The sequence below is a fragment of the Saimiri boliviensis genome, chromosome 16 (assembly GCF_048565385.1).
Source record: "Saimiri boliviensis isolate mSaiBol1 chromosome 16, mSaiBol1.pri, whole genome shotgun sequence".
In the NCBI taxonomy this organism is placed as follows: Eukaryota; Metazoa; Chordata; class Mammalia; order Primates; family Cebidae; genus Saimiri; species Saimiri boliviensis.
Window position 1 is genome coordinate 949,648 of NC_133464.1, and position 23,893 is coordinate 973,540.

General features: G+C 58.4%; 1 protein-coding gene across 3 annotated transcripts in view; it reads left to right on the forward strand.

Moving 5' to 3' along the window:
- ADPRHL1 (ADP-ribosylhydrolase like 1) overlaps nucleotides 1–21,775 on the forward strand; it is a 50,727-nt gene extending 28,952 nt beyond the window's left edge. For 2 of the 3 annotated variants that reach the window (XM_074387406.1, XM_074387407.1), the window contains 2 exons: nucleotides 684–837; nucleotides 12,406–21,775. In XM_074387406.1, coding sequence (XP_074243507.1) covers nucleotides 684–837; nucleotides 12,406–17,383 — 5,132 coding nt within the window. In that variant the 3' untranslated portion in view covers nucleotides 17,384–21,775. Of the gene's footprint in view, nucleotides 1–683; nucleotides 10,200–12,405 lie in introns of those variants that run through there. The other variant, XM_074387408.1, reaches the window with a different exon arrangement.
- Nucleotides 21,776–23,893: the final 2,118 nt, after the last annotated feature.

Here is a 23,893-nt window from a genome sequence, read left to right on the forward strand (position 1 = left end):
CTAGCTCTGTGGTGCCCTGGCCGTCTCTGGCCATGGAGGCAGAGGAGGAAGCCCATCAGGGTGGCTGCGGCAGCTCCAGACAGCTCCTACCCGTGAGGTCAACCCCCTGCCTTGTGGTTCCATGAGACTGGCTGAAATTGCCTCATTCAGTGAGGCTTGGAGCTGAGCTTGACCATAGACCTGAGCTGGGAAAACACCATTGTGGCCTTTTTGGTCAGGAAGGCTCTGCACAGAGCCTGCTCAGTCCCTCGAAGGGTTTCCTCCATGATCCTGGGTCCACGGTGGGGCCGTGGGGCCTTGGGCTCCCCTCCCTCCGCCTCCCTCTGCATAGTCCTGGCACCTCACTGGCTCTTAGTGCTGAGACACCTCTTCACACAGGTGCCTACCCCAGCGAGGGAGAAGGGGAGCGCCTGTCCCCCTCCCACTTGGTCTTCATTTTGGTTTTGAGGCTGGAGTGCAGAGAGGCCACCTCGGCTCACTGCCACCTCCACCTCCCAGGTTCAAGAGATTCTCCCACCTCAGCCTCCGGAGTAGCTCGGATGTCAGGGGTGAGCCACCACACCAGCCTGCCTGTCCCTCCTATCAGCCGCCCCCAGCAGAATGGAGGAGCAACCAGCCCCGGGGGTCTCGCAGAGGCCCTGGCCGGGTGGAGCCCACTGTGACCACCTGCGTTTGCATTTCAGGGGAGACCGCGGCCACCGGCACCATTGCAGGCTGCCTGTTCGGGCTGCTGTACGGCCTGGACCTCGTTCCCAAAGGCTTGTACCAGGACCTGGAGGACAAGCAGAAACTGGAGGAGCTGGGCGCGGCTCTCTACCGCCTGTCCGCAGAGGAGAAGTAAAGCCATTTCCGCCACTTTCCCCTAGAGATCCGATTCCACCCCCAGGGCCCCAGTGTCCACTCACAGCCCCTGGCTGAAGCGACCCTGTGCGGCTCCACTGCAGAGTCTGTGCCCGACTGGCCACACTTAACTCTCCACTGCCAATTTCAGAATCCTAACTACTGCGTAAAATACACTGCGTGTCCATCGGGAATCTGTCCCCCTCCGTGGCTGGCACAGCGTGGGTCTGCTGCACTTGCTCACCCGCAGTCCTGGGACAGGCGGTGTATTTTATTGTGTCGCGGAGCTAATGCTGTTTGCTCACTCACTTCAACACTAACTGCGGGGGTCTGCAGGCCTCCCCACCAACACCCCCTGCAGACCCCCTGTCCGGCCTCTGCCTCCAGGTGTGCGTTCCCCGCGAGGGCCAACGCACCGCCTCCCCGTGCCTTGTCTGCAGTGGGTCGTGTGTGGGCCTGGACAGAGAAACAGTCCACATTGGGGCCTGCAGGACATGTACGGAAGCATTGCTCTTAACCCCACACAACTTTTTAATCACACTAGATTTTAAGAGCAACCTCTTTTGAAACAGCTCACGGAGAAAACCGGCCATAAGGCCTCCTGCCGGCTCCAGCATCTCTCTCTCTGTTCTGCCTCAGTGGCCGGGCCCAAAGGCAGAGAAGGCCTTTCCCCTCCGTGCCGGCCCCGCCAGGCTCACTGACCAGGAAGCACTGTTCCTGGGATGATGTTGTCTCTCAGATTCTTGGAAAAGAGATCACCTGCTCTTGTTCAAAATCAATTGGACATAATTTTTCCATGCAGCATCTGGTGTGAATAAAACAGCAGTTGACTGATGTTGACCACTGTGCTTGGGCAGCTTGGCGGGAGCCTCTCTTTTTGTTGTGATTTCATTAAAGGGCTCACCTCTGAGCAGGGTTGGGGTCCCGGCGGAAGGCCCGGCCTCAGGGAGAGGAGGGGGCCGGGGCAGAAAGCCGGGTTGGTTGGAATCTGTGCCGGCATCGGAAATGCAAACCCCTACCCTTAAGGGCTCTGTCTTCTTTGACTGGATGAGTTGAAAGGGGAAAGTGGTGGCATCTTTATACTCCCACTTGAGATTCCTGTGTGAGTGGACTGGCGAGAGAGGCTGCTGGAGCTCGCAGGCGGGGCCGTGGACCCCCACGCCCAGGTGTACTGGCTGGAGGCTTCCCGGACTGGCCCCGCCGCAGCTCCCGGGGGCCTCACTCCCCGCCCACCTCCCTTGGGAGGAAACGACCCCTGCATTCATTCAGTCAGGGGAGCAGGCATGTCTGGGGGGAGGCTCTGTTTTTTCCCTAGAGATGCCCGGTCACTGTGTGGGAAGTGGAGTCCACACTGACGGAGGAAGCTGTGACCTTCTGGGCTGCACTGACTGCGGCAATGTGGCTCTGTGCTGCGCTTCCCAATAACTGGACTAACCGCGCTGCTACTGGTGCTTTAAGTCAGAAGAACCAGAGAGACAGGCACGTGCGGTGAAGGGCCTCACGCCACACATGGCCACGCGGCGTGGTCCCAGGACCCGTGGGTGTGGGAAAATTAACTGAGAATTACCTTTCAGGAAAAGAAACCCAATTCAGGTAAGTCGGAACTTTTGCATAAGTAACACAGTAGTACCCGTTTCGCCAGCTCACCTGAAACTGGCCTTCCCTCTCGGACCCTGCTGGGTGGAAGAGAAGCCCAGCTCGCAGGAGCAGGGCGCCGCTGGATCCAAATGAGGGTGGACCCGGTCTCCAGCCGCAAATCAAACCCCTCCGTGAGAGTCGGAAAGTGAGTCTATTTGCAAACTGACTGTAGATCGAAACCCAGGAACACAAAATCCACTAGCATCGTAAACAAAAAGCCAGCACCGCCTGGCTCCACGTTCGTGTGGCAGAGAGACCCAAAATTCGAAAAGAAAAACAAAACCGTAGAAGGCACTGAGGGAACGCTGAGCCCACTCTGCTGCTTAGAACAGCACTGACGGGTTCGTTTTGTTACAAAAGTGATGTGTGCACAGCTTCGGGAATCCAAATGCTGTTAACAGTGGTGTGCCGGGAAAGCTGCTTCCAACCACCCACAGATAATAGGGCCACAGTCGCCTAAGCCTCCTCCTGGGAGTTCCCTCCACGCACACACCCTTGCTGTGCGCCTGTGCGTGAGACACACCTGCACGTGTGATCTCTTTGCCCAAAGGAAGTATAGTATGTGTCATAGTTTGCTTTTGGCTGTTTTCATCAAACTAGGTTTTAAAATATTTTTCTGTATCACCATATATAGACCAATTCCCACCTTTTTAACTGCTGTCTAGTATTCCACTGTACTCCTGCGCCGTAATTCAAATGCCCCATGGATGTGGCTCTCAGTGGTTTCCATTGTGTGAGTGGCGTCTCTAAACACCTGCTCATTATGGCAACTTCCAGTGTTGCTTCTTACGTCTTCTGAAAAGGAGTTGATCTCTCCCTGCAGCACAGTGATGCCATGGTTTATTCTAGGATGCATCTTTGTATTCGGTCTTTCTAAAACTGTGGTGCATCTTATAATGTGCGACATCCATAGTTTAAATGATGGAGTTTTTATTTTTCTTTCTCCAAGACATTCTCATGAAATAAGGTGTGGCCAGGTGCAGCAGCTCATGCCTGTAATACCAGCATTTTGGGAGGCCGAGGCAGGAGGATTGCTTGAGCTCAGGAGTTTGAGACCAGCCTGGGCAACATGGCAAAACCCTGTCTCTACAAAAACAAAACAAAAGTTAGCTGGGTGTGCTGTTGGCACCTGTAGTTCCAACTCCTCGGGAGACTGAGGCAGGAGGATTGCCAGAGCCTGAGAGGTTGAGGCTGCAGTGAGCTGAGATCACATCACTGTACTCCAGACTGGGTGGCACAGTGAGACCCTGAAAAAAAAAAGAGAAAGAATAAAGGAAGGCAGGGAGGGAGAGAGGGAGTGGGGGAGAAGGAAGGAAGGGAAGGAAGGAAGCAGGGAGGGAGGGAGATACCAAACTGATGTTCAGTCCAAACATCTGGGCTTTAAAAACTCCATCATCGGCCGGGCGCGGTGGCTCAAGCCTGTAATCCCAGCACTTTGGGAGGCCGAGGCGGGTGGATCACGAGGTCAAGAGATCGAGACCATCCTGGTCAACTTGGTGAAACCCCGTCTCTACTAAAAATACAAAAAACTAGCTGGGCATGGTGGCGCGTGCCTGTAATCCCAGCTACTCAGGAGGCTGAGGCAGGAGAATTGCCTGAACCCAGGAGGCGGAGGTTGCGGTGAGCCGAGATCGCGCCATTGCACTCCAGCCTGGGCAACAAGAGCGAAACCCCGTCTCAAAAAAAAATAAAATAAAATAAAATAAAATAAAAATAAAAATAAAAATAAATAAAAAAAATAAATAAAAACTCCATCATTAAAATGCATTCCAAGAGTTGCGTTAGGGTGGAAATGACTTTCCAATCTGAGTGCAGGCACTGCAGCTCCCCTGGTTAAAATCCTGGTGTGTAGACGCATTTTCAGTTAACGCGCAGAAATAAGTCATTAACATGGGGTCTTAAAGAACAGTCTGAGTCTTCTCGTGATTCGTGTGCCGCGTCCTGAGTGGTGGTGGCTGGTCAGCAAACGAAGGCTGAGACAAAGGCAGGGACAGCGTGTGACCTGGGCACTCTGTGTCCAGCACCACACACGCAGCGGACGTTCTGTCTGATGGCCACAGTGGCGACCCCCAGGGTCTGAACCAGCCTGTGGCCCCGTGGGCAGCATCTCTCCTTCTTCCCCACCCTCCCTGCCTGAGGAGGGCGATCACCCAGGACTCCCTACTCCGGCTCTGCCTTGGGCAGGCCAGGCTGGAGGACCTGGGGCCCTGGTGGTGCCGCTGGGGACCGTGACCAGCCGGCAGATCCCGGGGGCAGCCCTGTCTTGTGCATACACCAGGAAGCTGGGGAGCACGGACTCCCAGGGGCCCCGACAGCGGGCACTGGTGCATCCCGGGTTCCGCAAAGCATCGCCCGGCCCGGGATGCGTCTGCGCTGTCGGAGTCCTTGAATGCCACCTGTCACATTGCAGCGTTCCTTTCTCCCTCTCCTAACGGTTCATTTTAAAGTTTGTTTCAAACAAAACTACCTCCAGCAACGCGCGTGCCCCTTCGCCCAGAGCCAGCAGCTGTTAATATTGGTCCCACGGCCTGACTGCACTCTCTTCTCACGGTACACATGCGTGCAGCACACATGCACACTCACGCATATGTGCACGCACAATTGTTTCTCAACCATTTGAGAATAACTTGCCAACCCTATATCCCTTCGCCGTAAATGTTTCAGGCGAATTTCCTCAGAAAACAGCAAGCTCTTCTGTAACCACTGTTTGCTTATTCAGAATCGGAATTTAACCTTCAATAATGCTATTATCCCACATAACAGCATTCTGTTGCAACATAATATACTATAGTGAATTTTATATCATGTTATAATCTTTGCCTATTGCTTAATCAGTGCGCTTTATAATCTATTTATTTGTAGCACAAATTCGTGACAGCAGCTCACGAACCCGATACCCTGCATGCCCCACAGGTACTGAGAGGCCCGACGTAGCTGCTGTAATCAGGCAGTGGAGAACGTCCCCAGAACCTCTGCTGACTTACTCACGTCTCAGGCCTGGAAGAGCGTCCAGTGCTCACGGCCTCAAGTCAGCCTGAGATGGACAGCAGCCCCTGCGTCAGTCACAGCCGGCAGACCAGACACCCCTCCGTTGGTCACAGACAGTTGACCAGACGCCCCTTTGTGGGTCCAGCTAAGTCAGTCACAGATAAGATCTTGTGTACGTCACACAAGGATGTTCAGGCCAAGGCTGTGGGGTATCCTGGCCCAAAAGGCTGCATCCATCATTAGCCAGATTTATTTCCAGGAAACACAGATTCTCAGGTTCTCTGGCTGATTCATTAGCTCAGTCTGAACAATCTGCCACCTTGTCACACAAAATCAACAGGGAGCAGACACTTGTTCTCACCTTACAGGGTGGGCAGTGACCGTGGCCACGATCCTCAGAAGCTGCTGGGGAGGGACTGGCCAGACGGGGTCTGCTGCGGTCCAGGGCTGCTCCGGCCACCCTGCAGGACCCCAGCCGGGTCCCTGGCCTTCTGGGATTTTTAGAAAGTACTCATCCCTTGGTGTTAGATTTTCTTTTTCATAAATCTAATATTAGATTCTTTAGTAATTGCTTCTCAGCCTTTGGGCTAAGATCAAGTACAGATTTATTTGTAAAACGTTAGGAGCCTCAGCTTAAAGGGACTTGTGTTATGTAAAACCAATCTTTAAAAAAAAAAAAAAAAACTACTAAGGAAGCAAGCTTGCTTCTCCTTTTTTTTTTTTTTTTTTTTTTTGAGATAGAGTCTCCCTCTGTCACCCAGGCTGAAGTGCAGTGGTGCGACCTGGGCTCACTGCAACTTCTGCTTCCTGGGTTCAAGTGATTTTCCTGCCTCAGCCGCCTGGGTAGCTGGGATTACAGGTGTGCACCACTGCAGCCAGCTAATGTTTGCACTTTTCTTCAAGATGGGGTTTCACCATGTCGGCTAGGCTGGTCTTGAACTCCTGACCTCATGATCCGCCCACCTTGGCCTTCCATAGTGCTGGGATTACAGGGGTGAGCCACCGCACCCGGCCCTTCTCTTTTTATAACATTAATTTGGGGGACCCTGCCTGGTGTCCTGGAGTCGGCAGTTGAGCCCACGCCCCGCTGGCCTCCGGGCAGAACCTCCTCAGCCGAGCAGTCGGGCCATGGAGGCCACTTCTTTGAGGCCTTTGGTTAAACCGTCTCCAGGTCCACACTGTGCTTGGGACCACGTCTCGGGCAGGCGTCTCTCACTGTGCCCAGCCGGGACGCTGGCAGCGCTGTGTCCCCAGAAGGGCGTCTCATCCCCGCGCTGACCGGTGAGAAGCCCAGGAGCCCGAAGGCGCAGCTGTGGGAGGGGCTCTGCCGCTGCGGCTGGTAAACAGCCCGTCCCCTCTCCCCGCTTGCCCCAGGGGTTGCCCGGGCTGAATACCTAGGGAGGTGTCGCCCACCTGGTCTTCACGGCTTCAGGGGAAAACGGGCACAGAACAAGCAGCCATAAAAACAGAAGACGCTGGCCTCTCTGCGCACGCATGGAGATGTGCAGAGACCCTGGGGAGAGGAGCATTGGAACCACAGTGACATGAGCAATTCCACAGGCACAGCTGGAGCTGCTGCCAGGATGTGTGCCCCAGGGAGGCCGTGGTGCCCTGAGAGCACAGCAGGGAGGCCGGGCAGAGCCCCAGCGGGGAGGGAGGCCGGGCAGAGCCCCAGCGGGGAGGGAGGCCGGGCAGAGCCCCAGCGGGGAGGGAGGCCGGGCGACTGCAGGCTCATCCCGAGGGGCAGGAAATGGCAGTGGGGGCCTCTGGTGCTCCCGGAGGCCCAGGACGTGTTTCCTGGGCACTGTTGGCCGAGGGCATCCGAGTGTCCCCGTCAGACACGTGGTGGCCGGCGCGATGTGCGTGACGCGGCTGAGGCTGGTCTGTGTTCTGAGCTGGCTCCTGGCATGGCCAGACGGTCGCAGGCCCAGCTGCTGAGCAAAACCAGCCCTGCCCATCTCCGAAGGAGGAGACTGCGGCTGAGGGTGTTCCCGGCCCGAGGGCTCTCCCAGCAGGGCCAGGCTGATAGACGAGCCCAGCATGGCCACCGACTGGGCAGAAGAGTGACCGCCAGGCCTTGCTGGCTGGAAGGTCCCCAGCAAAGAATCTGCCGTGGGCGCTGCTGTCCGTGCCACGGTGGGCCCGGCTGGGTCTCCTGCACTGTGATGGCCTCTGGTCTCGTGTTTTCAAGCGACCTCTGTGGCTGGCCAGAGCCATCGACAACTAAATCAGGAAAGCCGGGCACCCCGCTGTTTACATTGGCCCCTGGGAGGAAGACATTCCATTCTCTGCGGGCTCTGCAGCTCGTCCCAGTGCCAAGGGGACGCTGAGGGAGGCCTGCTGGGCACGCAGTGGTCACACCAGGCGGTCAGACTCCAAGCTCAGCTCTGACCAGGGGCCTCTGTGGGAGACTGAGGAGCGGGGCTTATGGCCCGAGGGGCAGCATGGGCTCCGGCACATGGGGACGTGTTCACTGGGCAACCAGGCAGCAGCAGGGTGGGAGTGCGTCGGAGGGAGGGGGACCTTTGCCGGACTGTGGGACTGGCAACGAGGGAAGCCCCAGTCACAGTGTGCCTCAGCTGACGCTCAGAGCCCTGTGGGCAAGTTGGCCAAAAGTCCTGGGGCCTCTCTGAGTCCCTGACTTAGGGGTGTTCTTGGCATCCATGCTGTTCCCCATCGTGGGGACACAGAGGTCTGTGTGGGTCATTGTGGATGTCTTGGAGCTGGGCCTCTGGGAGAGGTTCCCTGAGGAGGGAGTGTCTGAGCTGGGTTGTCAGGGAGGCAGCGAGGCTGTTCCAGGCTGAAGGCCGAAGTGTGGCTGGACATGGAGAAGGCAGGCAGGGTGGAGTCTGGAACCGGCTGGAAAGCGAGGAGGGAAAGGGGGTTTCGCAGTGGGTGAACCGAGTCTCCGAGGGGCTGTGCTGGGGGTGGGTGAACCGTCTCCGAGGGTGGTGCTGGGGGTGGGTGAACCGAGTCTCCAAGGGTGCTGCTGGGGGTGGGTGAACCGTCTCCTCAGGGCGCTGCTGGGGGTGGGTGAACCGTCTCCTCAGGGCGCTGCTGGGGTGGGTGAACCGAGTCTCTGAGGGTGCTGCTGGGGGTGGGTGAACTGAGTCTCTGGGTTGCTGCTGGGGGTGGGTGAACTGAGCATCCATGCGGTGCTGCTGGGGTGAGTGAACCAAGTTTCCACGGTGCTGCTGGGGTTGGGTGAACAGAGCATCCGGGAGTGCTGTTCGCCGCCCACGGGTCTGCTGTCGGCCCACCCTCCTGTGCCCAGCCCTGTTCTGGGCTTGAGAAAGTGGAATCAGAACCAACATGGGTCCTGCCATGCTCTGGTGGGGAGCTGCGCAGAAAACAGGTGACCTGTTTAAAAGTGCACTTGGATCTTAGAAAATGATGAGTGCTGTGACACCTGGTGTCACCAGTGAGAGACACCCGGATGTGCTAGCAGCAGCCATGGGCCATGGGTGCCCAGAATGCCCCGACCAGTGAAGTCCAGAGGGCAGAACATGCTGAGGCGGGGACAGCTCGTGCAGACCCCGGAGGAAGGAACCGCCTGCAGGTTCAAGGAACCCAGAGACCACAGCTCCTCTGGGGCTACTGCCAGGGGTGGGACCAGAGAGGGTGCACGCAACAGTGGATGGTGGGCGCAGGTCCTTGTGACGGGGAGGGGCAGCCCAGCTAGATGGCAGGACAGCAGGGATGGGGGAGTGGCCAGGCCAGACCCAGGAAGGACCTTGGTTAATGAGGACTGCGGGACACAAAGGCTCCGTGAAGAGGTTGTGGAATCCTCACTCCTGCCGAGGGCGTCGTCCTGAACCCCTGACACCTCCAACAGCCACAGCAAGGCAGGGCTCACCCCAAAGAGGACTTTCTAGCTCTGGCTGAACTCCCTGATCCTCAGCAATAAACCCAGAAGAGCATCCTGACCTCTGCGGGTGAAAACGTTTCTCAGATGATCATCCTGCGGGGTGAAAGCCCGCTGTGACGGCTGAGGCGCTGGATGGGGCGGCCAAGTACATCCTCCAAGGTCACCTCTGCATGCCATTCACTCCGTGGGCTGCTGGCCAGGTCTTGATGAAACGCTGACCTCACAAGTGGTTACAGACTTAGCTGTGTGATGCGAGAGCTAAACTGGATTCCCAGCCACCATGACTCACGAGGAGGACATGCAACCTATGAGGGTCCCCCCGACACAGCCGCAGTGGCCAAACAGGTGCTCAACCTGGACGCGGGGTTCCCAGTGGGGGTGGTGGGCCCGTCACCCAGCTGCCCACCACCTGAGGTCAGGGAAGTGGGAATTTAGAAGTCAGCATGGAGTTCCATTTACTCTCCTCTGCCAAAACTCGCTTCCTATCAAGACAGGAGGATGCGCTAGTTTAATCCCAGCTGTTTTTCATCTTTCTATTTGGACAGTGGGGCTCACGAGCCATCAGCGAGGGATGTGAGAAGTGGCAGTTGACGTCACAGGTGGCTAAGCCTGTGGTCCTTGTATTCAGATGATCAGAATGTCCCCACCGCAAGCGGTCGGTGTGGCTGGTTCAGTCATCTGAATGACTCACCTGCAGAGTCATTAAGATGACTGAAACGCCCAGTGAGTGAGTGGGGACAAAACGCATGACAGGCTCTGTTGACAACAGCCTGAGATCAGCTTCCTCAGGTAAAGGAGCACAGACCTCCTCAGGCGGCCGAATCACAGCGAAGCGGACGTGCCGGAGACGCCTGGTGGAAGGCAGGTAGGGCCCGGGACCCTGTGATGGCCAGGGGGTGCCAGTGCAGCCTTTAATGGGAGCACGACACCCCAGGCTGGTCCCCAACCCTCCCCATCCCCACAGCGCAGTGAAGGGTGCACCTGTCCATTCTGGGTTCAGGGGGGTGTGGGGAGCCGCTGGCCGGGGCAGTTCTGGTGCCACCAGGATCACTTTACCAGCCGTGGGGACACAGCAGCTCCTTCCTGGGTGGGCTCCGATGACTCAGAACAAGGGTGTCCCTGGCCAGGACGCACAGCTGCTCCTTGGATTAGTTTATTTTTACAGTTGTCCCCGCCCACTGCATGTGGTGCCCTTGCCCAGGTTCAGAGTTGTTTCCGTGTCTCCTCCTCGGTGGGTTTGGAAGGAGCGTCTGCCTCAGTGGTTCTTGGTGGGGTCCTGAGACCAGCAGCATCGCAGTCACCAGGAACTCCTCAGAATGCGGATTCCCAGGCCCTGCCCCAGACCGTGGATGGGAGGTGCTGGCAGTGCAGCCCCGAAATCCAGGTCTCAGCAAGGCCTCGATACACCAGTGCCCACCGGGGTTTGTGGGCAAACAGCGCACACTCTCACCGCAGGAACTCACTGAACCTGGGAGGGAGGCATTGCAGGGAGGCCGAGGAATCGGAGTCCTGTGTTCCATCTGTGGCCCTGCCACTCCTTCGTGTGGGGTCTGTCCTGGCCCTGGGTCATTGTGTGCCCACGGCAACACGGCCACGTGGTCAGCCACTGTCACCTCCCCCATCACAGCTGCTCGGCAACAGATTTTCACAAGGAAATCCGTCCATGGCTTCAAAAACAGAGCTCTCTCTTTTGGAAAAAATGCGGAGAAACACAGAAAGAGAAGCATGCTCACACATTTCCTTCCAGTCTGTTTTCAGCCTGTTCAGCTTCTTGAAAACAATCGGATCAGAGTGAGCGTTTCACTTGGTGCCACGTCACGGCCGCGTCCGGCCGGCGACTCTCCTCCCACAAACGCGGATGTGCCCTTGTGCAGCCGCCCTGTTGTTCGACATCGAGGGTGCTCCTGATTTTTCAACATCATAAACGGCACCGTGAAGGTGGCTTTTCCTGAAATACTCGAGTCTGTTCTTCATCTCTGATGAGCTCCTTAGAATGAATGACTAACAGGTGTGACAGTAAAGATTCTGGGTGCCTCTGCAGAAAATTACCATCTGGAGAGGTCAGAGACGGCTCCACCCCCGCCACAGACGGGGGGACCTTCCAGCTTTGTTCCTGTGGTCAGGGCTGCTCGGGAGCAGAACTTAACCTGCACCTGGGCTCAGAAAACACCGTCAAATCAAATCACAAAGACCCCGTCCCCGTCTCTCCAGCCAGGACCCACTTGGTCCCATCTCTTTGAAAGCTGGGCTGGTGGGAAGGAATCCCTGGTGGACCTGTAGAAAAAAGTCTCACTGGGAAGGGGCTGCAGCGCTCAGCCCCAGGGGTCCTCTGAGCCATTGTGAAAGCCATTTTGAAAGAAGTTCTGGAGACCCAGCCAGGTGATCCCAGTCCTCCTCCCTTCCTCTCTGCAGCCCCCTCCTCCCCGTCTCTCTGTATCGAGGCCCACCCTCTTCTGCTCTTGGGGGGCCGCTGGCCACTGCAGTAATAGTTCCTGCCCAGGAGCTTGTGCAGAAATTCACTCCCCCTCTCCACCCACCCCAGACCTGAACCGTCTGCCGAATCTTCAGAATCTCTGTTGTAGGGACCCAGGTCCTCGGGATCATGGCAGAATTTAAGATGTTAATTTCATCTCTCGTACTTAAAGGTAGAGACATACATAGGCCACACAGAGAAGAGACGTTTCTTTATACTTTGCTGTTTTACCTACTGTACAAGCAAAATGGGTTTGTCAACTTTTTTTAAAATACGTTCCATATGCAAAGTGGTTTTCCAAATGCTTTCACAAAGCTGTTCAACGTGAACTCCTCACGGCCTTAGGAGGAGCGTGGGTCAGAAGTTCCTGCCATTTAAGAGGAAAACAGTGGCCCAGAAAACCTTTGGCACCCCCGACACCCCCGAGTTAACAGCAGGGACAGCCCAGAAGCCAAAGCTCCTGGTTCCCAGTCTTTTTCTCCCTACCAGACCCTCGGGGCCCCTGAGAACATGGGATTGGCCCATGAGACATGTTCTATGGAGTCGTCTTGGAAAAAAACGATGATAAAATCAAGTGACGATGCGTTCTTTTCCGCAGCGCGAGGCGCAGCAAGACCTGCAGCGACGTCATGTCCGCCGACGCCCAGGCCCTGAAGAAGAAGATGGGCAAGATGGCCTGCGACCCGGCCGCCCGCGCCATCCTCGGCAGCCTGCTGCTCTACGTCACGGGCCGCGCGGCCCGGCCCCCGGGGACCGAGGCCGGGGAGGGCGGGGCCGGCCGCCAGCCGCAGCCGCAGCCGCAGCCCCAGGCCCGGCCCCAGGAGGCCGCCCAGCGGCCCACGCGCTTCCAGCTCCTGCAGGCCAAGTTCCTGGGCCCCGGCCGGGAGCGCTGCCTCAAGAGGACCCGCGAGGTGGGCCGGCTGATCTGCAGGGACCGGCCGGCGCCGGGCAGGGGCCTCGTGGGCGCCGCCATCAACAAGCTCCTGGAGAAGAGCAGGGAGCCCGCCCCGAGGCCCTGCCCCGGCGAGAGGCCGCGCTGGGGGCCCCCGGCCGGGAAGAGCCCCGTGAAGAGCATCCTCAAGAAGTTCCTGGCCGCCGAGGAGAAGGAGGCGCAGGGCAGAGAGGCGCGGGAGCGGCCCCCGGCGGAGCGGGCCCTGCCGAGGGCGGCGGGCCGGGGCTCGGTGCTGGCCAGGCTCCGCGAGCGCTTCGAGCAGGGCGGCTGCCTGCGCTCCGAGGCCGGCGCACTGCGGCTGCGCGCGGACGAGCGGAAGAGGCGGAACCTGCAGCGGAAGCGGATGCACCGGCCGGAAGTGCGCGTGCTGCACACGGCCGCCATGGCCAGCACCTGCGTCCGCACGCCCGCCGCCTGCTTCCTGGCCTGCGCCGCCGACCCGCTGCCGGCCCTCAGCGTCGCCACCGTGGTCTGCGGCCCCAGGAGCTGGCTGTCGCACTGCGCCAAGATCAGCCACTCGGAGGCGAGGCGGCAGCCCAGGGCGGAGACCGGCATGCCCCCCGGGGCCGGGGAAACGGGGCCCAGCGGGAGCAAAGCAGCGGGAAAGGGGCCCATGGAGGAGGAGCCCCAAAGACGGCCGAGCCCCTTGAAGCCCGGGACGCCCCAGGTGACGGCTCGGAGGGACGGCCACGCTGGCCCCTCGCTGGCTCCCTCTTGGGCTCCCTGCACAGGCGAAGCCGGTCCTGGCCTGGTGCCTGCATCATCCGCACTGGGACCCGCCAGCCCGTGGGGTCCCCCGGCAGAGAGCGCCGACGACGACGTGCAGGGGGTGACGGGAGCCACAATCATGTGGTGTCCTGGTCCCACGGGCGAGGGTGCAGGGGAGGGCCCTGACATCACCATGACTGTCTGCAGCTCGGAAGATGAAACGGAAGGAACAGGCTTCTCAGACCCAGGGAGAGACCCCCTCTTTGCCGCCCAGAAGCATTTCCCAGAACAGAAGGCGCCAGAACACATCCCACCCCTGAACACGCCATCGGTCCAGGCTGCTAGGACAACACAGCCCAGCACGGAGCCTCCACGGATAACTGTCCAAATCCCAGTCGTCCACGAAATGCCAGCCCCTCCCACCACGCTGCAAAATGCATCAAGTGAAAACCAACCTTCTGGTATTTTTGGAGGAGAGAACGTGGCTGAAAAGGCACACACAGAATTTTCCACCGTGACTGAGAACAGAAGGGATAACCGAGCCCCAGTGGAATCCAGCAAGCCTTCAGGGACACAGGTGAGACTCGGCGCCTCCTTACCACAGGGACCACGAGCAGCTCTGCATCCGGCGGCAGCGGGAGGGGCTGCAGGCGCCAACCACCCTGTCCCAGAGACGGCTTTGACACAGAGAACCCACACAGATCCTGCTGGCGGGAAGGGAATTCTCAAAGGCAGCTTTGAGAGTTCACACGGTCCCAGGAATCCTGAGGATATTTCAGGACAGAGGACCTCTGAGCTCAGAGATGAGATGCATCTGTTCCAAGAATCAAATGAAATATCCGTGCAGAACAAGGGCTCCGCAGCAAATTCTCCCGCAGCCTCGCAAAACGGTCTGAGGGGAAACACAGGCCATGCCTCTGGTGGCCAGCAAGTGCCATCCCCGACCGGAAGAAATCCAGCAGGTGCCCCCACGTCACTGGCAGCACCATCCAAGGAGTATACAGGGCCTGGGGGTGTCACCCTGACGGGCACGAACATGCCCATCTCGAGGAAGGAGCACAGAAGGCCAGGGCTAACAGAGTCCCCCCAGACCCTGAAGGCAGCCGAGGAAATCACCAGCCATGATTTTGGTGAGAACCCACTGTTCTCATTAAATGAACGTCCCAAACCTGGTATCGAAGCCTGTGGGGAGATGGCAGCCGCAGGGAGTGCTGTGAGCCTTGCCACACCAACATCCGAACCAGGTGGCACCCAGAGGCCAGGAGACCGCACAGTGGGAGAGCTGGAGACGCTGGGCCAGGAGGAATACAGAGCCTTGTCTGAAAGCCATTCCAGAGGAGAGGTTCTCTCTCCAGACCACCATAGCCGTGGCATCCTGGCCCCCGGGGAGTCCTCAGAGCCCAAGAGTAGAGTGGCAGGGAGGAGCCTCCTGAGAGGCATGGCCCTCACCCAGCACCCAGAGGACACTGCAGCTCTCACCCGGCACCCAGAGGACGCTACAGCCCCCGCCCAGCACCCAAAGGACACTGCAGCTCTCACCCAGCATTCAGAGGATGCTGAAGCTCTCACCCGGCACCCAGGGGACTCTGCAGCCCCCGCCCGGCACCCAGAGGACTCTGCAGCCCCCGCCCGGCACCCAGGGGACACTGCAGCCCCCGCCCGGCACCCAGAGGACACAGCAGCTCTCACCCAGCACCCAGAGGACACTGAAGCTCTCACCCGGCACCCAGAGAATGCTGCAGCCCCTGCCCGGCACCCAGAGGACTCTGCAGCCCCCGCCCGGCACCGAGGGGACTCTGCAGCCCTTGCCCGGCACCCGGGGGACACTGCAGCCCCCACCCAGCACCCAGAGGACTCTGCAGCCCCCGCCCGGCACCCAGAGGACTCTGCAGCCCCCACCCGGCACCCAGAGGACTCTGCAGTCCCCACCCGGCACCCAGAGGACTCTGCAGCCCCCGCCCGGCACCCGGGGGACTCTGCAGCCCCCGCCCGGCACCCGGGGGACACTGCAGCACCCGCCCGGCACCCGGGGGACTCTGCAGTCCCCGCCCGGCACCCGGGGGACTCTGCAGCCCTCGCCCGGCACCCGGGGGACTCTGCAGTCCCCGCCCGGCACCCAGAGGACTCTGCAGCCCTCGCCCGGCACCCAGGGGACACTGCAGCCTTCGCCCGGCACCCGGGGCACTCTGCAGCCCTCGCCTGGCACCCGGGGGACTCTGCAGCCTTCGCCCGGCACCCGGGGGACACTGCAGCCCTCACCTGGCACCCGGAGGACGCTGCAACCCTTGCCCGGCATCCAGAGGTGTCCCGATTACACATTTCAAATGCCTCAGCAGCCACGGGAGACAGAAAGGATGTGCCTGTGGAAGAAAACCTTCTGGGTAAAGGCACAAAGTCTGGAACTCCTGCTTCCGATCATCCCAGAACACCGGCAGGGAGTGTGGCAGGGTCCCCCAGCCATGGCCCTGGCAGCCGGCCATCGCCTTCTGAGAACCAACAGGGAAAGGGCAGGGAGGGTATCGACTCTCTCCATGGGGCAGAGCCTGACCGTCTACTTCCTGTCGCGCCTCCTGCAGAGGCTGACACAGGGTGGGTGGGTGGTACCCACCAGCGGGACCCTCCCCATGTACAGGCACATCTGCCCCCTACTGCTGGTGACGCACAGGCAAAGCTCTGGGCCAGCATTTCTGAGCCCGGGACCCAGGCAGGTGAAGCCCAGCAGTGTCCCCCGACCCAGAGGGGTGAATCTCAGAAGCCTCTCCCGACCCAGGCAGACCTGGGGAGGCAACAGAGTCACCAGGCGCAGGAGGAGGCCCCTGAGCCCAGTGATGCAGGGAAGAGGGTGACGCCTTTGGGCCTGAAGGTTGTGCTGACCACAGCAAAAGAGCCTCGGACACAGTGGGCACAGGATCTGGGTGGGGACAAAGGGATGGCCATTGGGGTTGGGGGTACCTGCCAGCGCAGTGGCCAAGGTCAGCAGCGTCCGCGGGGACCCTGGGAGGAGCAGGGGAGGAGAGCAGTGCAGGCAGAGGGCAGAAGCACTGCCAGGAACTCAGCCGCACCTCCAGGGGACCCCAAGGGGCTGGGAAGCCTGGCAGCCCAGGGACAGCCCCAGAGGCAGATCCAGAGAGAGGCCCCAGGACAGGCCCAGAGGGAGATCCAGAGAGAGGTCCCGGGACAGGCCCAGAGGGAGATCCAGAGAGAGGTCCCAGGACAGGCCCAGAGGGAGATCCAGAGAGAGGCCCCAGGACAGGCCCAGAGGGAGATCCAGAGAGAGGCCCCAGGACAGGCCCAGAGGCAGATCCAGAGAGAGGCCCCAGGACAGGCCCAGAGGGAGATCCAGAGAGAGGTCCCGGGACAGGCCCAGAGGGAGATCCAGAGAGAGGTCCCGGGACAGCCCCGGAGGCAGATCCAGAGAGAGGCCCAGGGACAGGCCTTGGCCTGTGGGACGGTGCCTCGGGCCTGGGAGCAGCCCATTAGTGGCACAGCTGAGCTAGTGGCCACTGCTGGCAGGAGTGGAGGGTCTGGAAGCCCAGCCCCCAGGGACAATGGACAGTGGGGAGGCAGTGGACTGGGGGAGCCTGGTGCCCAGCATCCACCCCCAAGAAGCCACCCCCTTGGGGGCAAGAGCATTGCCACCTCTCCCCTGGGCCTGGGAAAGAGCCCGGCTGAGCCCACGCCTGAGGCTGGGAGCTGGAGGACTCCCCAGGCCCCGACCCAGGAGGGGCCCCCAGACCACCCCAGGGCCAGGAGGGACCTGCAGGACGCGATGGAGCCAGCAGAGCCTGAACGTCTCAAGAGGTCCACGCGCCTGGCCAAGTACAAAGCCCAAAGCTTCAGTGACCAGAGGGCCTTCGATTTGTCCTTCAGACCAATGAGCCTCAGGGCCAGTGACACCTTTGAGCTCCCAAAGTGAGGCCCGAGTCCAAGCCGTGGCTCACCCAGCACGTCGGCATCCACCCGTCGGGGCCTTGAGGCGTTGTCTTGCCTCCAAATTCTTTCCGGAGCGTCCCCTACAGAGACGCCTATTTCCATCATTTTCTTTCCCTTTTTCACAAGCTGACCTTGGGAGGATTGAGCTACACGTGGGTGGGGTCCGTGTCGCCCCACAGATTCCCGAGGCTGCTGGGGTGAGAGGTCTGGGCCTTCAGCTTCATGGGCCCTCAGTTCTTTGCATCTCACCTGCGGGCGCCAGCTCACCCCTCTCACAGCCTGCCGCGAGGAGCTCACACCTCCCTTGGTGGCACAGTGTAGGTGTCGCCCTCCCCCTGCAGGACGCTGGCTCTTTGGGATGCCTCCCACCCCTCCCTGCACGAGCCCCGCCACGCCCTGCTCTGATGTGGCCGCGTGGCACCCACCATCCATGGCCCCAAAGTGACTCCAAAGACAGGGCAGAGCTTCCTCCAGCCAGACGCCAGTGCAGGTGCCGGGTACTGTGTGGCTGCTGGGCCGTGTGAGAGGGTACAGGGACGCTGGGGTCCCGGGCTGGAGCCGGCTCATTTGGAGAAAGCGGCCTCGGGAAATGTCCACATTAAGTTCCAAGAAGGGGACAGCACGGATCCCGGAAAGCCAGGGTCCCAGGAAAGCTTCATTTGGAAACCAGGTGCTGGGAGAATAAACGGGAGAATCAGCGGGAGCCGCCACCCTTCCCTGCAGTCCCGGGAGGCGCCCGCTGGTGCCAGCGACCCGAGAGCCTTGTCCTCTGGCCTCCGTCTCCCCGAACAGCGCGGAAGTGTTCCCTGCCCTGGCCTGAGATGGCTCACGACGCCTGCCTTGTTCAGGTGCTGAGATGATGCATTTTCAGGCTGGAATATTTGAATGCTGTCTAGAGGCAAGGAAATCAAAGGCACCCATCCATCGTCACGTTGCTTGAGATGATTTTTGTCACTACTCTGGACTATTTGGCTTTTCCTCAGGGCATCTATTTTTTTTCTTTGTGAGATGGAGTCTTGCTCTATCGCCAGGCTAGAATGCAGTGGCGTGATCTCGACTCACTGCAGTCTCTGCCTCCCGTGTTCAAGCGATTCTTCTGCCTCAGCCTCCTGAGTAGTTGGGTTTATAGACAAGCGCCACCACGCCCAGCTAATTTATTTTTTTTTTATTTTTAGTAGAGATGGGGTTTAACCATGTTGGCGAGGATGGTCTCGATCTCTTGACCTCACGATCCACCCACTTCGGCCTCCCAAAGTGCTGGGATTACCGGCGTGAGCCACCGCGCCCGGCCTCCTCAGTGCATCTATGTTAAAGCGCATTTTTCACGATGATGGGGCCATGCACCTCCTTGTCACCAGCTGCTCGGTGGCCTCTAAAACCCTGACCGTGAGGCCGCCCAGGGGCCCCAGAGCAGCTAGGTCTTCAGAGTGACCCACAGCCCATCGCCCTTCGGCCCCGCACCTAGCTTTTGGTGGTGCTGTCCCTGTGGAAAGTTAATTCCTGCTTTTTGAAGGTGTCGTGGTGTGTTCTGTCTTCGCTGCTGAGCAGTTTTCTGCCACAGCCCTCAGCTTTGGTGCCCGCTGCTAGCACTGTTCTCTGACTTGGTGTTTTCCAACCTTGGCTTTGAGTGGGCGCTGAGCAAGCCCGTCCTATCCACGGGGAGGCTGGGGCTGCTGGAGTCTCTCTTCCCAGGGCAGGTCTGCCCGGCAGACTAAAGGGTCCCATTGCACCTGTGGCTTTGGCTCTGGGGGGCCAAGCAGGCGCCGTGACGTCATGCTCCAGGCAATGCACATGTTTCCTTCCAGTCAAACAACTGAGATGCGGCAGGTCTGACCCTCCCTCCCCTGTAAGGACGTGGGGATCCTTGTGTCTGGAAGGAGGGCCAGGCTGTGCTGAGTTCTGGGGGGGCGGTTCCCACAGCTCCCCTCAGAGAGCACCCAGGCCTCCTCTATGAATTGGAGGGCCGTGCTCCTGGCCCACTTGGAGGGGCTTCTGCTTGGCGTGTGGGTTTTCAGTGCGAGTCGCTGTGGGTGGAGACTCCTGAGTGCTGGGTGCACCTCCCATGTGTGGGAACCGGGCAGCCAGCTGCACGCAGGATGGGCTGGGGGTGCAGGTGGGGGCAGAGCTGAGTGGCGTGCACTTGGCCACAGAGGTCTTGCTGTGGTGCCGCTGGGCCCTGCTAGTAGGGCAGGGTCCCCTCTCTCGCTGAGCAGGCAGGCCTCGGGAGTCCGGTGGTCCCTGCCCCTGCTGTCCCGGGAGCTGCAGCTGGGGCTGGGGTTGGCCTCTCAGAGACGCCCAACTGCAGAGGCTGACGGAGCAGCCTCTTTGTCCTGTTGGCAGTCCCCGCTCAGGACGGGATGGGGGGGGGTCATCCTCCCTGGGGCTGGGGGATCTCAGGGACCCCCAGGTCTGTGTGGCTGCCCTCCCACTCCAGGCAGAGCAGCACGGCCCTCGCTCTTTATCTATTTGGGGTTTGAGGCAACAAGTGGCAGGAAGGTGACGACAGACGCGGCAGGTGAGACTGCGTTCACTGGCTGCTCCCTTTAAAAATAAGAAGCGCTGGGACTTGTGTTGCTATTTTTAAATAGACCAGAGCCTGCTCTGGAGAAGCTGCTGAGTGGTTTTATTTTAAGTGATGGAAAAAATGGCGAGAATCTCCTCCAGATGACAGTCCTGGAAGTGTCGCGCCTGAACCCCTCTCACTGTCTGGCGGGCGCAGAGTCTGAGCAGGCAGGAGGCCACCTGCCTGGCTGGCCCGTCCTCTCCGTGTGCCAAATGCAGCCCGGCGTGACGCTGCCCTCAGCTCAGAACACCAGAGCTGCTCTGTACGCAGGAAAAAACTGGAAGTGACTTCACGGGGATTTGGAGCGGTCGGCACATTCACGCGAAGCTGAGACGGTGACGTCCAAAGATAGTGTTGGCACTGCAGATGCCACCGCCATTTCCTCGAAGCAGAGGCCCGGCCCCCTCCCGGGCTGAAACGACGAAATCAGAAGAGCGGCGCGCTAACCACCCCATGGGCATTTGATGTAAAAACCCAGAGTTGGTTTTTTTTCAAAGGAAAGAAAACGGTATTTATTTTAGCTTCTTAGCGTCATTAATTCTGTGTATTTGAGCAGCTTGTCTGCTGCCTCCTCCCGGCAGTTTTTTATGGTCTCTGGCTGCTGACAGGCCTGCTGTGAGCCACACATCTGTGGGTGCCGGTGACAGCAGCCAGGCGGGTGGTGGCACCCTCCGGCCGCGGGAAGGTCCCGAGACAGCTGTGACAGTGCGGCCATGTTTGGGATGCTCAGTCGGAGAGGGTCATTGTCAAGGATTTTACAGGCTCAACGTCACTTCCTTGTTTGGTTATTAGGGTATCTCTGCTATTTTGAGTTACGATCTTTCAGTTATGTAATAAGCTACAGCTATTTATTAAATTTTTCTTGTCCATATTCTTTGTATATAAACAACCCTAAAATGGGTTAGTCAGAAAAAAATTACTAAATGTCATTTGTTGTATTCTCTCTGTATTTTTACTAACATTTTACTGGAAATAATTTCAAAAAAAGGAAATAAAATACCTTTCCCATTACAAATCTCGTCCTGTCATTGTTGAAGCTACTGCATGAAGGAGGTAGGACTCAGGCCTGGGGCTACGGCAGACTCCCCGGCGGGTGAACGTGGCCAGCCTGGGGCAGTGGTCCCGGCAGGAGGGAGGGTCTGGCCAGGGGCCCAAGTAGGAGGAGAGCCCCTTAGGGTGTCCTTGGAGAAACAAGGCCATGTGCTCCCCAGACCCTCCCTCAGTCCAGTCAAGACTGCCTGCCTCAGAGCAAGACGGAGCTGGACTTCAGCCACCGCACCTGGGCCTCGGGTGGCCCCCTGCCGCGGCAGCAGACTGAACAGAAAGGAGGGAGAGAGTATGGCTGTAACAGGGCCAGCCGGCCAGTGAGAAACCCTCTTCCCGCCAGCAACTCTGCAACTCTGCGTGCAGGAGAACTTTGTGAGTGACTTTTCATGAGGATTTAACAGCGATTGGTTTAAGCTCATGCCAGACCCAGCCGGGAATGCCTGCATCCGAGCCACCGCTGTGCTGTGGGTGGGCGCGGGGTCTTGGCATCTGGGGAGGAGGAAAGCTTGTTCCCCTGAATCAAGCTGACACCTCCAGTCTGAGAGCACTGGAAGGCACCCAATGCTTTGGGATGGTGCAGGCACCTCTTGTCCTGAAGGAAAACCCCTGTCAATTAGGCTGTGACACAGGCTTTCTTTAGAACTTTTATTTTAAAAGTGCTTATTGAAGGCGTCTGTGAGACTGGTGTACACAGAAGTCCGACCAAGCCTCGTTCTTGGGATATTGTTATAAGCTTGGGGTAGACAAAGGGTCCCCTAAACAGGAGAAAAGCCCCAGGCACGGAAGGAAGCGTGCATACGTTTGCATACATTTGCATACATTGTCTGTTTGAGGTTCAGCGCCTTTCCGAGTCTCCGTGGCCGCCATGGATTTTGGACAGGAATGGATGTCATGCAGCCCCATTGCCCAGAGCCGCTGAGTGGTGCTCGCCATTTTTCTGACCGCAGAGGACTGCCCTGCTCTTGTCCACAACCCCACGTGGTACCTGGGAAGCCATGGAAGGCACAGCAGCCGGTTAGAAAATCCATTTGTGCAAACCCCAAACCCGTGAACGTGCTGAGGCATCTTCTCCCGGAAGAACAAAGAATGCCAAGGCGGAGTGAAGGAAATCGTGTATACGGTGGCGCATGTCCAAGGCCAGGTGCCTTCGATCGGCTGAGGTCAGCACACTACAGAAGAAACAGCATGACTAGGCCCCTGCCTGGATCACCCGTGCCTGCTTGTTGACCCCCTCCCCCACCACCCTTAGGTGCCCTCACCCCAACTAAAGGCTGTTTTACTAGCCTGCAAAACAGCTCTTATCAGCCTGCCCAGCGACTCAGGTCATAAGTCAAATGCTTGAAGAGCCCCTGAGCTGGCTGGGATTGCAATACGTTGTGGGCTTCGACAAAATGCAGCAGGACAACCCCAAAGAAAACACCAGAAGCCCCTACCCAACAACCAACGGGCGACGTCCAGGGAGAGGGTGACCCCACAGTAGTCAGCATGTGAGGAGCCTGGGTGGGGCCTGTGCACCAGAGGACAAATTACCTGTGGAAACCATGCTGGGTGTGCCTGCTCATCAGACACCCCAACTCACAAGACCATCATTAAAAGTCTCACTTTCACTGTTGTCAGGGTCTCTGAGTCCATTCTTTGGGTTTGGACAGATGAGTTTGTTTCTCATAGGAGGATCACTTGAGGCCAGGAGTTCGAGACCAGCCTGAGCAAGAGAGTGAGACCCCATCTCTATGTACAAATGGAAATAAAATTAAAAAAATAACAGAACAAAAGACCACAGGTCATGTAGTATTGAAGTGTGGAGAAAGCTGCTGAATTCCCTGGATGGCCGTTTCTTGCGACCTGTACCACTAAAAGTCATGTCTTAATCCCAAACTGGAAGAAGGCGTCAACCCACTATCGAATCTGCACCTAGGGAAGAATTTTCCAAATTTTGCAGAAATAACACCCAAAAAGTACAGATTTCCATTGCTCAATCAATAATGATGATAATAAAATCATTGAGAAGCCCGGTGTGGTGGCCGTACCTGTGTTCCCAGCTACTCAGGAGGCTGAAGTTGGGGGCATCACTTAAGCCCAGTTTGAGGCCAGCCTAGAAACATAGCAGGAGTTTGTATCTTTGAAAAAATGAGCCGGGTGCGGTGGCTCAAGCCTGTAATCCCAGCACTTTGGGAGGCCGAGGCGGGTGGATCACGAGGTTGAGAGATCGAGACCATCCTGGTCAACATGGTGAAACCCCGTCTCTACCAAAAATACAAAAAATGAGCTGGGCATGGTGGCGCGTGCCTGTAATCCCAGCTACTTAGGAGGCTGAGGCAGGAGAATTGCCTGAACCCAGGAGGCGGAGGTTGCGGTGAGCCGAGATCGCGCCATTGCACTCCAGCCTGGGTAACAAGAGTGAAACTCTGTCTCAAAAAAAAAAAAAAAAAAGAATAAAATTTTTAAAAATAGAATAAGAAACTGATGAAATGCTTAGACTTTGATAACAGCAGGAAGCCACAGGCGTGGAGCACGAGGACACTCAGAACTGTGGCTTCTGTGAGGTCTGTGTAGTTAGGACGGGAGCTTGGCTTCATCTCAGATTCCAAAGGGTTCAAACATGTCAGTAAGACACCACCCCAAAGTGTGAATATTTTTCCATGTTTCGACAGCTCCCCAAAATGTGAATCCTGCCCTCTCTCTGCACAGAAGCCCCATATCCCCACACCCCAGCCTTCCTCACTGCTGGGGTGCACATGGGTGTGTCAGGGAGAGGCAGCTGCCCAGGGCAGCAGGCATGGCAGCTTCCGGGCCCACAGCGAGGATGAGCTGGTGATGTGGGGTCTCCTGGGTGTGCAGAGAAAGAGTTTTCCAGGGAAGTGACAGACGCAACCTCTTTTAGCC